At 38.9% G+C, this 16,759-nt stretch overlaps 1 protein-coding gene across 2 annotated transcripts; it reads left to right on the top strand.

Annotated features, from left to right (window-relative positions):
* Window positions 1–649: 649 nt before the first annotated feature.
* Window positions 650–13,129, top strand: LOC114572139 (eukaryotic translation initiation factor 2-alpha kinase 3). 2 transcript variants are annotated; one of them, XM_028603603.1, is made up of 10 exons: window positions 650–668; window positions 8,558–8,631; window positions 8,714–8,863; window positions 8,988–9,120; window positions 9,231–9,307; window positions 9,427–9,546; window positions 9,629–9,802; window positions 9,882–9,978; window positions 10,826–10,888; window positions 12,366–13,129. In XM_028603603.1, the coding sequence occupies exons 1-10, from the start codon at window positions 666–668 to the stop codon at window positions 12,489–12,491; spliced, it is 1,017 nt and encodes a 338-aa protein (XP_028459404.1). In that variant the 5' UTR covers window positions 650–665; the 3' UTR covers window positions 12,492–13,129. The 2 variants fall into 2 exon arrangements, with proteins under 2 accessions (XP_028459404.1, XP_028459403.1); XM_028603602.1 differs by lacking the exon at window positions 650–668 and adding an exon at window positions 5,606–5,651.
* The last annotated feature ends 3,630 nt before the right edge of the window (window positions 13,130–16,759 follow it).

Raw genomic sequence — 16,759 nt, 5'->3', positions numbered from 1 at the left:
TTAATGTGTTTAATGTTTAAAGTGTCTTTGAGTACCATGTAAAGCGCTATATAAATAAAATGTATTATTATTACAGTACACTAAATGTACACACACACACACACACACACACACACACACACACACACACACATTATTCATGTAGACAGTATGGTAGCCAGATAAAAATGCTTGGATGGCCATGGTCTCCCAAGGCTGGACCCTCATTTTGTGTGTGTTTTTTGTTCATAAAATAATCATTAAAAACAATAATGGAAATACTGTCAATATTTCTATTTTGTTTCAACAATGTCGTTGAACAGAATTCAGAGGTTGATTAATTAATTAGTTGATTTAAATCCAATGACAAGTAATACAGGGCCAGAATCACCGATGTTGATATCAGTATTTTCTTTAATATTAAAAAACATTACCATCATATCTAACTACTTCATTAAAAAGATTTTGTAAATATAATTCCTTTTTACTATTTGTCAATGATTTACTCACGTTCATGTCTTAACACAAGATAGAGTTTGATGGGAAATAAATATTTTTTGGGTGAATTTTGTGAACGAATAAAGTGATGGCTTCACACAACAGCAGTAAAGAAGCAGACAGAGCATGCGCATAAGAAGAGGTCTACAGGATGTATCCACAACGTGATCTAATGTGAAACTGATGTTATGGTGGGTATGACGTCATGACTATTGGAAGGGCAAAGGTTATGGGACACCGGTAATTTGCGCTCTCTCTATCGGTCCGCAGAATCAGGAAGTGCAGCGGGGTGTATGAAGGTCAAACATTTTGCCTTGCAGTAGGTGCTGTGTTCATTTAAACATCTACAGCATGTAACGCGAGAGTGTGTAAGAAAAGTTGTTCAATTAGGAAGTGCATTTGTTTTCATAGAATGCAGAAGACTGCATTTCCAGTCAGCTGTTTAGATAAGCTCAAACTTGGAGCAGCGATTATAATTGTAAACTATGAACCGTGAAATATATCAAATATATTAGAATGTATATGAGATGTTCAGTGTATTGTCTTTGTTTTGCCTTTTTTAGTATAGGTCATCATGACATTAAAACATGCTGCTGGTCTGAATTAAACCTAAATGACTTGAAGGTGTAGGTACATTGTCTGACCATTTTATGAAACGCATTGTGTACTAAAATATGCTGGAAAGTGGTCTAATTATCTTTTTAATAGGACTGCTTCGAGTGTAATATTGACTGTCATTTTTTTTCTTAGAGTAACGGGCATTTATTTGTATAATTTGTTTTCTTTCTTAGTTGGGTTTGTTTGTTTTCTTTCATTTTAAATATTATTAAAGGTCCCATAACATGGTGCTCTTTGGATGCTTTTATATAGGCCATAGTGGTCCCCTAATACTGTATCTGAAGTCTCTTTCCCAAAATTCAGCCTTGGTGCAGAATTACAGCCACTAGAGCCAGTCCCACAATGAGCTATCAGGATGTGCCATTTCTGTGTCTGTAGCTATTGAACAGGGGGGTGTGGCCTTGACCAACTGCCACTTTGCTCGTTTGAAAGCCATGATGTCTCTCTCTCATGGGTGGGCCAAATTCTCTGGGCGGGATTTAAAATGAAAATATGGCATTTATTCAAATAATTTCCTTCATAGTAAAAAATAATGTCACTACTTTGTAATTTTATCTTAGAACCACACAATACATAAAATACATCCTCCACATCAATCCAGAACAATCTGACATAAAAACATTCACAAAACAAATGTGCAATCGTCTCTGTGAAAACCCCACAAAATGTGCAGGATTCAGAAAGTTCAGGTTTATATTTCTTTAAAATTTGATTTGTTGGGTAGATGCAATGGACAATTTTGAAAAACACTTCCTTAACTTTATTACTAACAACATTTATTATATACACATTACTACTCTGCAGCAGTCTTTTATAACCCGTGGGTATAGCATCAAACACTATGCTATATTCTCTTGCAATTATTGGAATATTAAACTTAATTAAGAATTCTGAATATGTAAGTAAGTGACCATTGTCATTAATTAGCTGGGAAATCAATAAAATGTTGTTTTGGACCCAATTGGGATAAAATATTGACTTGTTCTTATACTTTACATCTTTGTTATTCCATATCACATGTTTGTGGGGTGAAAAATTGTGTTTATAAATAAGAAGCCAACATAAAAGAGCTTGCTTATGAAAGTTAGATAGCTGAATAGAGATTTTATCAATATCAAAATTGCACTTTAGTAAAAATTCAATACCACCAACTTTTTGAAAAATAAAGTTTGGAATAAAATACCACATTTTATCTTTATTTTTTATATAATGTTTAATCCAGTTCACCTTGAAAACTATATTAGATGTATGGAAATCAAGAACATTCAAACCTCCTTGATTGTATGGATTACATAAAGTATTTTTATTTAAATAGTGAGGCTTATTTTTCCATATAAAATTGAATAATGCAGAATCTATTTTCTTAATGAAAGGTTTTGGAACATCTAAGACTTTGGCCGGATAAACTAATCTGGATAATCCTTCAGTTTTGGATAAAAGTACCCGACCTTTGAGTGATAAATCTCTCATGAGCCATTTATCAAATTTATTTTTGACTTTTGGAATGAGAGGTTGAAAGTTGGAATTCATCCTTTCTGTCTGATTTTTACAGATATTAATTCCTAAGTATGTTACTTCCTCTTTAACAGGAATGCCCTCAAATTCTGTTGTATGTATGTTGCTCTCTTTGAGTGGAAAAAGGGTACATTTTTTAATATTTAACACTAATCCTGAAATTAGAGAACACATTAAGACAATCAATAACTTTTTTAACCTGAAATTCATCTTTTAAGAAAATGGCTGTATCATCAGCTAGCTGGCAACATTTTATTTCTTTCTTTAATGTCTTTTCCCGTTGGTTGTCCTGCAGATAACACAAACAGCGATGTGCTGTTTGGATGCTCGCAAAAGAAAACAGCAGAAAATCTTTTGTTATTGTGACCTCCATGTTTTCACACACCTGATGCTCTCGGCTACGGCCAACCGTTGGTGGCAGTCATGCAAAAAGTTGTTACGCCAAACGCCAATATAACAGAAGAAGAAGAACACGCATCCCAACCATTGACATATATATGATCCCGACGGATCCCGACCATGTGAACGCTGCCAGTCGGAAAAACAACGTAACCAGGGGGGCGGTGCCTGTTATTCCGAGGTGGCATGAACGCAGCATATGTGTGGGGGGGAGGGTGCATAGCGAGTTCAGACCAAATAGTAGTGACGAGACGAGATGAATCCTCCAGTTACTCGCAACGCTCTTAAAGCTGCCAGTTCACACCATATGTCAATGGTTCACACCAATGCAACGAGACGGTGCGCTGCATCATCTTGGTAGCACAACGACTCTCTGTACTTCTGTCTAACTTCCGACTTTTCGGCTATTTTTTTGTAGCTATATAGGCTATATCATTTGTTGCGTCTAAATATGAATGAGGTTAAATCGAATTGTTATTGTTGTTCTTATTATTATTTAGGGGGGCTTAGGAACATTTTGGGGTAGCTTCAGCCCCGCTAAAATAGGCCTAACGACAAAAAGGGTGGAAATAGGCCAGGTAAGCCATCATTTTAGCATGAACTATCAACAGACGTTACACTATCAATTTGTGCATCATTGCCCTTACAGACATATTGCAGATATGTGTTAAAAAGCGATATTGTTATAACGGCCAGCAGGACGTCGTTGTGCGCTGTGACTGTTCTGCACAGTAGCAGTGCAAAGGCTCATGGGACATAGTTTTTTGATCTGTTCCTGTCCAAGTTGAAGTATGTTTTAATGATCTGCAGAGGTGTCAAAAGTATTCACATTCATTACTCAAGTAGAAGTATAGATACTAGGGTTTGAAAAGACTTTTGTAGAAGTTGAAGTATCAACTCAAGCTTTTTACTTAAGTAAAAGTGTAAAAGTACTGGTTTCAAAACTACTTAAAGTATAAAAGTAGTAATGTAAGGCAGAGATCTTCAACAAGGGGTCCTCAAAGTCATTGCAGGGGCCCTCCAAATTATTGTACATTTTTGAGTCTTTTTATTATCTTTGAGTCTTTTAAAATTAAAATGCCTTAACATAATTCCAACATATTATTAGCAAACATAAATTCCCACTGATGATAAGCTTACTGGCCTATAGGTAAGGTAGTCCCTAAGATATCAGCCCACAGATACAGTTAATCCTAGATTTACTGTGCCACATACAGTATGTCACATACAGCATGTAACATTAAAATATGATTTATAAAATCATGCCAACAATTAATATTTTAATAGCTTATGAAAAAAGGGTATGTAAGAACGCTTTAGGTTGCCCTAACTGTTATTGTAGGCCCAGTTTAATATGCAACTTAATTTCATACAATATGTAGTAGGGGGTCCCTGCTACATCTCACTTTAAGTTAAGGGGTCCTTGGCTTAAAAAACGTTGAAGACCCCTGATGTAAGGGGAAACAATGCCATTAAGGACAACAGCTTAACCCCAAAACGTTAGGACAAAATCATATGACTATAATAATGTTATATTAAAATCATACCTGCAAACTCAGAAGGGCTGAAAAAAGTGACACATCTCTTCTGTGTTTTTCAGACAACGGCAGCTACAGTCTGGTGTTACAATCCTCTCCAGTGAAATACAGACACACTTTACACCGTTTAGCTCTCAGCATTTTAACCGTGTTTACTCCAGCTGCTAGCTAACCGTAGGCTAACGTTAGCTGCTGCCAACTGTAGTGTTAACTAGCGTCCCGTGCGGCGATGTTCGGTTCCCTCTAACGTCCGTTTTTGGAGCATCAGAGAGAAGTGCAGGCATCTAAGTGGCACCTAAATAAGGCACCGAAATCCGCGTTGCTATTCGGTCCGGTAGATAACGGTCGTTAAAGCACCGGTGGCGTATTAGCACCGGGTCTGTGCAGGTTTGATGGATCGCGTACAAACCAATAGGGTGTCAGAATGACTATGTTTATACTTCTCATCCAACCACAATCAAATTCACTCTATCCGGATGGAGCGATCTGGATAGGGTTTTTTGTGTGTGTTTTTTTTTAACGATGACAAGCCGGAATGAAAACAAGCCGAACTGAAATATGAGTAACGAGGCTATTTTTAAAATGTAAGGAGTAGAAAGTACAGATAATTGCGTGAAAATGTAAGGAGTAGAAGTAAAAAGTATGCTGTAAAATAATTACTCCAGTAAAGTATAGATACCCAAAATTTCTACTTAAGTAAGGTAACGAAGTATTTGTACTTCGTTACTTGACACCTCTGATGATCTGTTAATGTTTTGGGTGTGCATTTTGTATGGGTTTAAGTGTTGTGTGGTTGATTTAGGCTGTGTGTTTATGTTTATTTACATTTATTGGTATTAGCCTACCAAGACCCAGGTGGGGATTGATCCAGTCTGGGCAGAGACTATCCTATATAGTTTTTGGCTAGATAGATTGCAATCCAGTAAGTCTGGGCCATGAGTGAATCTTTACAGCTCGCAACAACATAAAAATGCCGATACGTCAAAACGGTTTGTTGACATAAAGTCAACAAAGAATAGGTTACTAACCACTTTCTCTTTACGGACATCTTATTCCAGTTACAAATTGAGGACTATGGGTAACCTTTTCTCAGATATCTGCAAGGTAAATCTAGACAGCTAGCTAGACTATCTGTCCAATGGTAGTTTTCTGCATGATAAAACAACTTTTAAACATAGGACACGTGTCCTATGTTTAAAAGTTGTTGATGCATCTTCCACCAAAACAAGTTCCTTCCAAGCCTATTTTGCACCGCGGTTTTTCTCCGGTGCCCAAGACGATTGTGATTGGTTTAAAGAAATGGCAATAAACCAGAGCATGTTTCCTCCAAGGGGGTAAGCTTCGCTTCAGAACGCGAACCTCCGATGGCGCCATTTTGTTGCTACAAAGCGATCACCTCGTTAGCATTACACTGACCGCCATTTTTTTTTTACGTCACTTGACTGCGAATAACTTTACATCTGAAGCGTTTAAAGACTCTATTTGTCCATTGTTTATTTCTAAAGAAACACGACAATGTATAAAAGGCTCCATTACCTTGTACCTCACGTTATAGCTCCGTAGCAGACGTTTTTGTAAAAATAAGCTAACGATTGTGTCATAACCAATTGACTTACTGTCGCATAGTAGAGGAATTACCGTATAGTACAGGAGAAGCTTGCAGGCAGTTTTGACTTACATTAGCTGTTTAGGTTTAATTACTAATGTTAACTAGCATGTTAGTTAGCAATAATTAGCCTGTGCTTATGTTATCTCCTTACATATACCTACACTCTCCGTCTCTGTAAGATTGGAAATGATTGAGATTTCTCTTGTCACAGCTACCAGAAGACTTACAACTTTCAGACACGTTGCTCACGTTGTCTCTGTCAGTTGGAGGCTGCGCAGTAAAGCAAGTGATCACCGGAAAAGTGCTTCTAATAGCCTTCACTGGTCTCCGTCCAGAGACACGGGGTCTATTGGTCCATTGTATATATGTCAATGGTTTCCTCCCATCCCTGAAAGCGATATTACGAATCCCACTATGGCCACGCCAAGACCCGCCCTTCAATAGCGTTCACACACTACTATTGGCCAGGCGTCCATGCTTACATGTACAGGTCCTATCCCCTGACCAATCCCCTAACCCTAACCTTAACCACTCGAGGTGAAATGCCTAACCCCAACCAATCGAGCTGCTTCGTAGGGCGGGTCTTGGCGTGGTAATAGGCTCGTTCGAGATGAGCCAGATCTGCGCAGAATCGATCACCGGCGATCGCCGCCAAATGCATGCCGGTTAGATTCTTGTCCGACTTGCTCTGACGTCATGCACACGTGGGCAACGATAATCTCACGAGACCAAGGCGGCCGCAGTTCTGAGACGCAGGTAGCGCAGTTGCTTTTCACCAACTGCAAGAGCCAGGCATAGACAGTATGGAGCCAGGCGGACGCAGGTGGACCCACTGCATGCTGGGAAACGCCAGTCTCTTAGCTGATCGAACAGCTGATTGGTTCAGAATCGACTCAACATGATGACGTTTTATATAAACTTTTTTATTGATTTTGAATCGGAGGGATTTTAACTGCGATTTGTCTGATTTAAAAGCTTATTCTGTACAGAACACCTGTAGTGAGGTTTATAGTTATGTTTAGAAGTCAGAGAGACTAAATCTGTTCAGATTACAGATCATCTACAGTCTGTTGTTAATTAAAAACAGCAACAGATCACATGTAGAGAATTTTGACAGCTACTCTGTCATAATAAAATCAACTGGAGACTGTGTAGGAGCTGATATATGGGTCTGATAACATTTTATTAAATTGGAATCGAACCACAGTGTTTGTGTCACTTCCTGTTCAGCCTGAAGGCTGCTGGAATCAGCTGGAAAACTGTCCGACTTGAGAGCGGACTTCTGTCACCGCCCCCCGCTGCTGCCGCCTGCTCTCGTCTACTTTACAGGCGAGGCGCAGTTCATCTCGAACGAGCCTTTTTTCTCCTCCAGCGCGCTTTTAGGGAAGTTCTGGCAAAGCGAGACTAGCCTACTGTGACGTTGATCGAGAAAACGAAACTTACAGTGGGTTAGACCAAAGCCGGTTAGACTGAATTGGAGTTCAAACTGCGCCCAGACGTAGCGAATTTATGGAAGCAGAATTTATATGAAAACAGAAATGATATAGACATAGTAGCCTAGGCCTAGTCTGAGATTAGCAGCATTTTCTGTTAACATTCCGACTGTTGAGTTATTTAATGGACGTAGCTGCACTGGAATGTAAATTGGAGCTGAAATATGCGGACGTCGGATCTGTTGGCCTTGCTCACAGTAAAACGTGAGGACATAAAATCTCTGTACTGGTGGATTTTACGACCTGGACAGTTAATGTAGGATTTAAGAAAACTGGTAGGCTACTTTGAAAGGACATGCTCTAGTATATTTGGTGTTTTCTATTGAGAAGAAATAGAAAATGGGTGTATTCTAGGCCTATATATTGCCTATATATTGCTTTTGGCCAATCACTGACTTCCTGAGTTAGGTTTGTTTGTCCCACACGTTGTCAGCTGTTGCCACATTGAAATCACACATGAACTAAATGTAACTTTAGGATCAACATACGTGGAGATGGTATTTATTGTTTTCTGCATATTGACAACCCCTGTTGAAAAAAGCAATAGCCAAAATGTTAAGCGTATGTTGGTGTAACTTCAAAAAAGACTAATTCAACAGTGTTGAACTTTTAATATTATTTGAGTAGGCTATTAAATGTAGTATTGGTCTGTTGCATTGAGTATACTGAAAAATAATTATTTTGGATCCAATACACAACTCGGGTATGGTAGCCTACTGACCAGTGGTGAAACATTTCAAATCATAACCAGCTCTATTGGCTTGCACTAAATTAATTTGATAGTAGCCTAATACACAAATCACAGCATTATTCACGCATTATAAAATGAATTGGGTCTACTTAGCTTCACCTGTGGGGAATGGGGATGTTAATCAATGTGCAGTAGTAATTCCAGTTTTGTTTTCAAGCCTGGAGAGGAGAAATACAGATGTGCATCAAGTCAACCAGAGGAGAAATTGGATCAAAATGAGTCGGACATCTGGTGAGCACAAACGGTGGAGACACATTGTTTCTGTTTGATTATGAAAGGTTTTAATAACTATCTGAATTACTTGTTATTACAGTGAAAAGACAAAGAGCTTGAGCGTGATAACCAAAGACGAAGGTTTTACAGAGGCAAATTTCATAGGACTCCTCGACCAGTACTGTGCCAAAACAGACCTCATCCATAACTACATCTTAGAAAACAAGTGCAGTTCATCTCATAACCCTCAGTGAGTATGAACCTGGACCTCTGTAACCTGAATAGACACTACAGACACTCTATGAAAAATCTTGATAGATATGAGAAAGATATTTTAACACAATAATCTAAATATTTCCTCTCTGCCTCCACAGGTTTTTCTACAAACTAGTGATCGACAATAAGGAGTACCCTGTGGGTGAGGGTAAGAGTGCCATGGAAGCCAAACAAAATGCAGCTCAGCTGGCCTCGTCTGCTCTTCAAGAACAGACAGACTGGGACAGCAAGGTATTTCATATTTTCCACTCCATTTTACCGATGTAACGGTAAACCACTAATCTGTTGTTCTTCAACTATGAAAAGGTAAAATCGGTTTTGCGTTCTATCAACCCTCTAAGGATGCAGTGGTTCCTAAAGAAGGGAACACAGGAAACCGTCCCAGCGAGAAGACATCAACCCAATCAGAAAGTTCGAGGTATGGTAAATAAAAACAAAACATTAAATTGAATTCTTTCTGCGGTGTTTAGTACATTTGTTTGCATGTTCTAACAACTGATATACAATAAGAAAGACACACATTTTGTCTTTCTACAGGTTTAAATCAGATTTTGACTGCGAAGTTGTCCTCGGCAAAGGAGCCTTTGGTCAAGTTCACAAGGCAAAACATAAACTGACGAAGAAGGATTATGCTGTAAAGATTGTCCGCTTTAAAGAGTAAGTGAAATACTAAATTATATTTTTTTTATATTTTTCAAAACAAGTCAAAGTTTGAGCTGAACTATTTTGTTATCCTTAGGGTTGAAAAAGCTCTACGAGAGGTGAGAGCATTATCAGACCTCAATCACTGCAACATTGTTCGTTACTATACATGTTGGTTGGAGGATTCTGGACACCAATGGGACAATGCATGTTGGTTGGATGATTCAGGATACCAAAGGGACAATGCTGATGACAGTAGCAGCCCTTCAAAGTAAGTCACAAACTATTACTAAAGTATTTACTTATTGGAAGTACATAATTTCTTTATTTGTCTTTTCTTACTTTTCTAGCTCCTCCATGGATTATTCATGCAGGTATATTTTTGCTCTGGGGTTGATATTCTTCGAGGTCCTTTGGAAAATTCCCACTGGTCATGAAAGGGTAGTGGTGAGTTGTTTAGTCACAATCCAAAATTATACCTTGGGGGCTTTCACACCTGAAAGTCCGAACCAAGGTCCGGACCAAGGTTCATGTTTTTGCATTTGATCCGGTACGTTTTGGTTTCACACTGCAGTTATGCAAACGCACTAAAGATCTATACGTGACAAAACTATGTGAGCTCCAGATACTTAGAATTGATTAGTTTGTAGACGCTTCCCCGTCCTCTCGTATCCTCTCACCGTGTGTCAGAGTTTTTTCACGTGACTGCTGTTCTTTCTGTAACATTTTTTCAGAGAAACGGAAACCTACACTGTACATTTACTAAACTGCTGATGTGTTCTCAGCTCTGACAGCCAAAAGCTGTCTGCTCTGAGCGCTGACACTGTCACACTCTCTCTGACATACACACTAAGCACTGAACTATTCCTTAAAGGAGCTTCCCTAGTCTTTTACCATGACAATAGCCTGCCAGAGATTCCCTTATTTGGAAAGTCCGAAATATCCAAAAAATGCTTTCACACTATAAACGAACCGGAAGTTTGATCCGGACCGAGATTACCTCTCTTGGTCGGACCAAATTTCGTCCATTTGGTCTGTACCGTGGTCTGGGGGAGGTTTCACAACCGTAATTTTGGTTTGGATCAAACTGAAAAGTCTGAAAGTCCGGACCAAACGAGGTAGGTGTGAAAGCCCCATTAGTGTGTCGTTATCAGCTGTAAATAGCCTGCTGTGTTTCATGTTTTTGTAAACGTGCCAGAAATTTTTATCAGAAATCCTAATAATATTTCAGTTCAACAGAGAATGTGCCAAGCCAGTTACATATTTCTCCTTTCTATCACTGCATGACTTCCAGGTTTGGCCTGATATCAGAAAACAGAGATTTCCCCAAGGGTTTCGACACAGTTTTCCCGATGAGGTACATCATTTTGTAAATTTTGTTAATGTACTTGCAATATGGATCAGCCAGTATGTTTTCAGGCACTTATGTAACCAGGTTACCACCAGTGTTGGTCATCTTACTTTAAAAAAATAAGTAGTTACAGTTACAAATTACTTCTCCCAAAAAGTAATTTACCACATTGTAAAAGTAATTAGTTACTCAGCAAAGTAACTGTGACGTTATTTTTTTATATTCTATAACGCTATTACGTTCTACAACATCTTTAACATCAAAGATGTTGCTGACCCGAAAAATCAAGCGTTGCTTGTTTTAACAGAGTGGCTCCGTCTCCTTCGCTGGAGCTCACGCTCTGCATTTGGGCTTGGGGGGTTGGGTTAGCAGCAGGAACAAGTGTCGTGTTAGCATGTGTTGATGTGGGATGCTTCATAAGATTCAAGAAGCTTGAGGAATTACTGTATAGTACAGGAGAAGCTCGCAGGCAGTTTCGACTTACATGAGCTGTTTAGGTTTAATTACTAATGTTAACTAGCATTTTAGTTAGCAATAATTAGCCTGTGTGCCTATGTTATCTCCTTACATATACCTACGCTCTCCTTCTCTGCAAGATTGGGAATGATTGAGATTTCTCTTGGCACAGCTACCAGAAGACTTACAACTTTCAGACAGGTTGCTCACGTCACATTTACGTCGTCTCTCTCTCAGTTGGAGGCTGCGAAGTAACGCTCAGTACTCACCAGAAAAGTGCTTCTAATATCCTTCACTGGTCTCCGTCCAGAGCAACGAGATCTGATGGTCCAGTTTATATACTGTCTATGAGTGAGACAGCGTGAGCAGGGCATCCGCCAATCATCATTGCATTTGCAATGGTGTCATCATCACCACACCTGCTCTCTCCAGGCAGCTGGTGTGTAGCCAAAGCCTGACACCTCGCACTTCATTCAACCGAATTGTAGTAACGCGCCACTTTACATTCTCAGTAAGGATAATGGGGTTGCAACGATGGTAAAAGTAATTAATTAGATTACTCAGTTACTGAAAAAATAACGCCGTTAGTAACGCCTTTATACTTAAACGCTGTTATACTTAAATGCCGTTACTCCCAACACTGGTTACCACAAGAAACTGGGTTACACAGGTAGAACAAGTTTCCGTCCACTGTCGTAAGTAGGTGCATGAAAACCCACTGAGTATTTTCTACAGGATGCCAGTTTACTTGTGATGTTCACCAACAGGGCAGGTGGGAGGTGGACATACCGTTGTTTGAAGTTCTATTACATTGTCTCTCTGTTAAATCTCAATGGTGCCAAACAAGGACAATGTACTCTTGACAAAGACAAATATCCAGCAGAATGAAGCAATCTGTTAAAGTACTTATCGTTGTTGGTTGCCCAATGATGTCCATTTGTTGAAAAAACTGCAGAGTGCAGTAATACTGCAGTTTGATATCATTTCTTAAGGCAACATATCAGTAGCTGTTCTTTCTGTGTTACAGTATTTCATAATACGATCAACGCTGTGTGTGAAGCCAGAAGAACGACCCGAAGCAAGTAAGCTTAAGACAAACTTGGAAAGACTCAAAACTGAAGAAATCATGCGTAGAAGCATGAGCAGTGTCTGATCCTCAGAAGAAGAAAAAATCATGGCTATCTGTTTTATATCCTAACCCATACCTGTTAAAAAAAAGATGGATCTGTTTTTAATATCTGAAAAGGATCTCCAGGGTATGTTAAATATATAAACAAGCTGAGTTGTAAAGCAAATTGCTAACTTTGAAAGTCTTGTAGTGGGAACCCAGCTTTAAATCCAGGATTTTAAGATTACACCTGGAAGTGATTTTAGAGAAAAAGGATGAGCAAAAAAAAAAAAAACATTGACAGTGTTTCTATTTGAAAACATTGTTGCTGAAAAAATCATGAATGTTTTTGGCAATGAAATAAATGTTATATCCCACTGTGAATGTTTATCTTGATCTCAGAATTGAGTTTGTTTTTAAAATAAGCCAGACATTGCTGTCTGAACCAAGTAAATGTTTACAGATTTCTTTTTACTGGCATCAACAATGGTTTGTCTAGTTTAATACTTTATGTATGGACACTGCCATTTGCTTTGTTTTTTTTAAATTAGTTTTTTTATCTTGCCTTAATGCAGTGAAAGTAATACATTGTAAGACTGTGTGCTTGGCACCTTTGGGTGATGAAATAAAAGCAAGCATGCGGATTTACATCTGTTAAATCCGAACATGTGCAAGTTTTTCCATACAATTCTCTACTTCCCGACACTGCTGTTTGATTTTGTGTTTTTGATGAATGTCATCCAAAAAAAAGTAATGTGCATAATGGCTCAGTTTGGGGTGATTTAGAACGAGTTTGCACACTGACCTTATTGTGGTTGTCTTTTGTAGAGTGATCTGTAGGGGGAGCTGTGGCTCTGTGTATCTCAGGCTGTTCACAGTGTGGCTGCAGAGGTTTATTCACAGTGAGAGGGCCAAAAACCGAGGGAGCTGTGTGACATTTAATCATGCCTCTGGCACATGCTTGATGATTAGCATCTCTGTGGAAAACAACAGTAACAAGTGCCAAATGTAGGATCCCACACAATCACCTGGCTGTAGCGCACACAGTCCCGTAAGGCCCGGTAATCCGCACAAATCAGCTCCAGCGGCTCAGTATGTTCACTCAACAATCACCACACTGCAGAGCTAAAAATTGCTTAGTGCCTGTGGATGGAAGCATAGGCAGATCAACTACCTTCATGTAGGTTAAATTACCTAGTATTTTAAACCTTGCTCACTGAAGTTTTGCAAAGATCTCCAGGCAATCCCTCTGAATTAAGATTTAATTGGCAGCTTTCCTTGTTTTGCAAGGAAAATTGCAAAATAATTTAAAACCTGCATTAATATAGATTTTTGGCTACTTGAGGGCAGCACAACCAACCGAAAACAACAGTAACATATTGCCACCATACCAAGTTCATTATGGCTAACATGTTGCTGTCACTTATTTACACATCAAGCAGCAATGTATTAACATTAGCATTTATCTGGAGTCGTGTTATTGTCTATCTGATGAACATAGGTCCAATATTCACAAACTCATATGGGAAATATCTGGCTCTTTAGCTGCTAAATGATTCGCTATATGTTCACCTGGGCAGCTAGTGTCCAGTCAGTTTATCACAGTTTTTGGTTGAAAGCAGCTGCAGTTGAAAATGACACTATGGAAGCCATAAAAGTGAATCAAAACCGTAAAGTTGTGTTCTGTATAACTAAACAAAAGTCACATTATTTTATTTAGTTTTAGCCAGCATGTAGATACTGCTATTTCATTTAATATCCATAACGTGTACCCAGTTTTGTTGCTTTTTGTGATAGTCAGAACTCTATGATTAAATGTTATTTCACTTCCTTAATAACTATTAAGCTGAATTTGTATTTTTCATTTGAAGCTGTCAGGTAGATATATTAACTGCAATCTCTCGACATTTACACCAAAACCATGTAGGCTTCTCTCATTTTAGCTGTGTTTAAGATATGAAACCTGATATGTTTCCAATCTTCCCCAGCGGTCGCGCTTGTGCGAACAGGGTTATTGGATGTATTGAGGTCACTTCCTCTGAAAGCATTGTGGGCACTGAAGCAGTGCTCTAGTCAGTGGCCTGGACCATGCAGCCTGGGGTAAAATGGACTCACCACCAGTCAGGACCACAGCAGCAGAGTGTCTCACCAAAATCCCAGGGGTCGGAGCCAACGATTACTCTGTCTGCAGCCTCTTTGCCGAAGCAACAACTAGAGTTTGTTCTGCTCTGTGTGTTTAAGGAATCAGTCTTGCTGCAAAGACAAAGCTATCGCCCACCAGCAGACATCAAAATCCAAATAACCGTTGTGGATACATGCGAGTAGTTGGATAATGTTGTCATCTTCCCTGTATGTAAATATATTTCAGAAGTTTCTGTTATTAAGTTGAAGCCCACTTGACCTCTGGTGAACTCCAGTTAACTGGAGCATGACTGCATGCTGTGCCACGCCCGAGGTACCACTTGGCTTGTACTCTGGACTTTCCATCTCTCCAGAACCACATTCTGCCACTGTCCATTTAAGCAACACTGCCTGTGGTGTTTAAAGGGCCATACCAGTGATTTAGCATGTTTTGACCTATTTACTACAACTTATGGAAACTTTACTACTGGCATTTAAGAGTTTAAGATCACGTCTCAGCTCACTGTTTTGGTTTACGGCCCACAACGTTACTATTTTCACTCTAACTGCTCATTTTTATACTCATCAGGCAGCTGTAATCTACATTCTTAGAGCATTTGACTTAATGTTTTTGATAATGGATTTATTATAGTAAATTGGTTAAAACATACAAAGTCCCTGCTGTGGTTCATTGAGAGTTACAATCCATTTAACTATATGTCAAACAGGGACATAGCTACCATTTGGAGCACTGAGGCCATGTCTTCTAGACTATTTCTAGGATTTTTTTGTTTTGTTTTTGAGGATTTGGGAATAAGATATATATATATTTTTTAATACAGTGTACTTTATATCTGGTGTCTTAGGGAGACGGTGTGTTGTGGGACATGGACTTTATACATTTGCATTCACCCCAGATATTTATAATGCAAAAAAGAAGTTAAAATCTACACAAAAATCTACATTATGTCCTTGCACGACGACAGTCTGCAGAAATTGTTTTAGTTATTTCGTACTTTTCTCTTCACAGACTACCTCAGGTTTAACTACAGGAGAATGTTTCCCGTTTATTTCCGTTGCCCCTAGAGATTATGTTAAATATAGGACAAAAAGATCTGCTGTCACTTTTCCTTTCAAGCCATTACAATCAAGTTGGAGCTGTGTATCTGAGCTCCCATTTTAAAGAAAAACACCTTGTGTTCTTTCACATGCGCCTGATTCAGCTCCAGTCAGCAGAGGAGATCAGATCCACCTCACACCTACAGTGCATCCTCCCCCAAGTTCTTGTGCTCTAGTTACATAAAACTCATTTCATGTGAGAACTCCCAACTGATCTACATTATGCACTGTAAATCAGAGACAACACACTTGGCAAACTTTGCTCAACATCAGCCAAATATTCCTCCGCATATTACAATATTCATTCTCACTTATTGTATTTACTCCTCAAAAATACCACCCCACCGTCTCCTGAGAGTAGGCCTCTCAGAGAGAAGAAATAACACTTTCACATCACAGGATTTCTTTGGTTTCCTGTTGTTGTTTATCACTGCTGGATAGACTGTGGTAGTGGCTGCCTCTCTGCCTTTTCTTCTCACAATCCCGTCTGGTTTGTCTTGTAAATCCAACTGATGTAAACAAATTTCTCTCTACTCTGTTTTCTCTGATATATCTAAAACTCATCTCTAATGTAATTTTCATGAAGATGCAGCATTTGATGCAAGAAGATTTGACTTGATTCGAGAAATAACATGAAACATTCCAACCCCAAAAGTAGTTTTTCACTTGACTTAAGAAAAATATTACATGTCAGCTTATGCTAACATTTGACTGAATTTAGCAAAGACATTATTAGTTTGAATTAAAAGGTCCCCAGCCTTTAATCCATAAAGAAATATTCGGTTGAATTTCACCTGAAGTGTACATTATTTCTTTAAAGAAAATAGGATTTTTTTTATCGTCTTTTATCAAGATTTCTGATGTTTATGTAAAATGGATCTTACCATGGTGGTGTGTGTGTTTTGTTTAGTTGGCACATGTGGGGAAAAGTGTGGTACGTGTCTGAGTGTGTGTGTGCAGTTGTCTTGGCAGATGTGTGCTCTGCGTGGCAGCTGAAGGAGCTGTCAGAACGACTTGACTTACGCTGCCTTGTGTCACTTTGTGTGGGCTGGTAATTTACTACAAATGATATT

The sequence above is a fragment of the Perca flavescens genome, chromosome 17 (genome assembly GCF_004354835.1).
Source record: "Perca flavescens isolate YP-PL-M2 chromosome 17, PFLA_1.0, whole genome shotgun sequence".
NCBI lineage: Eukaryota > Metazoa > Chordata > Actinopteri > Perciformes > Percidae > Perca > Perca flavescens.
This window is presented reverse-complemented; position numbering and strand designations above follow the sequence as displayed.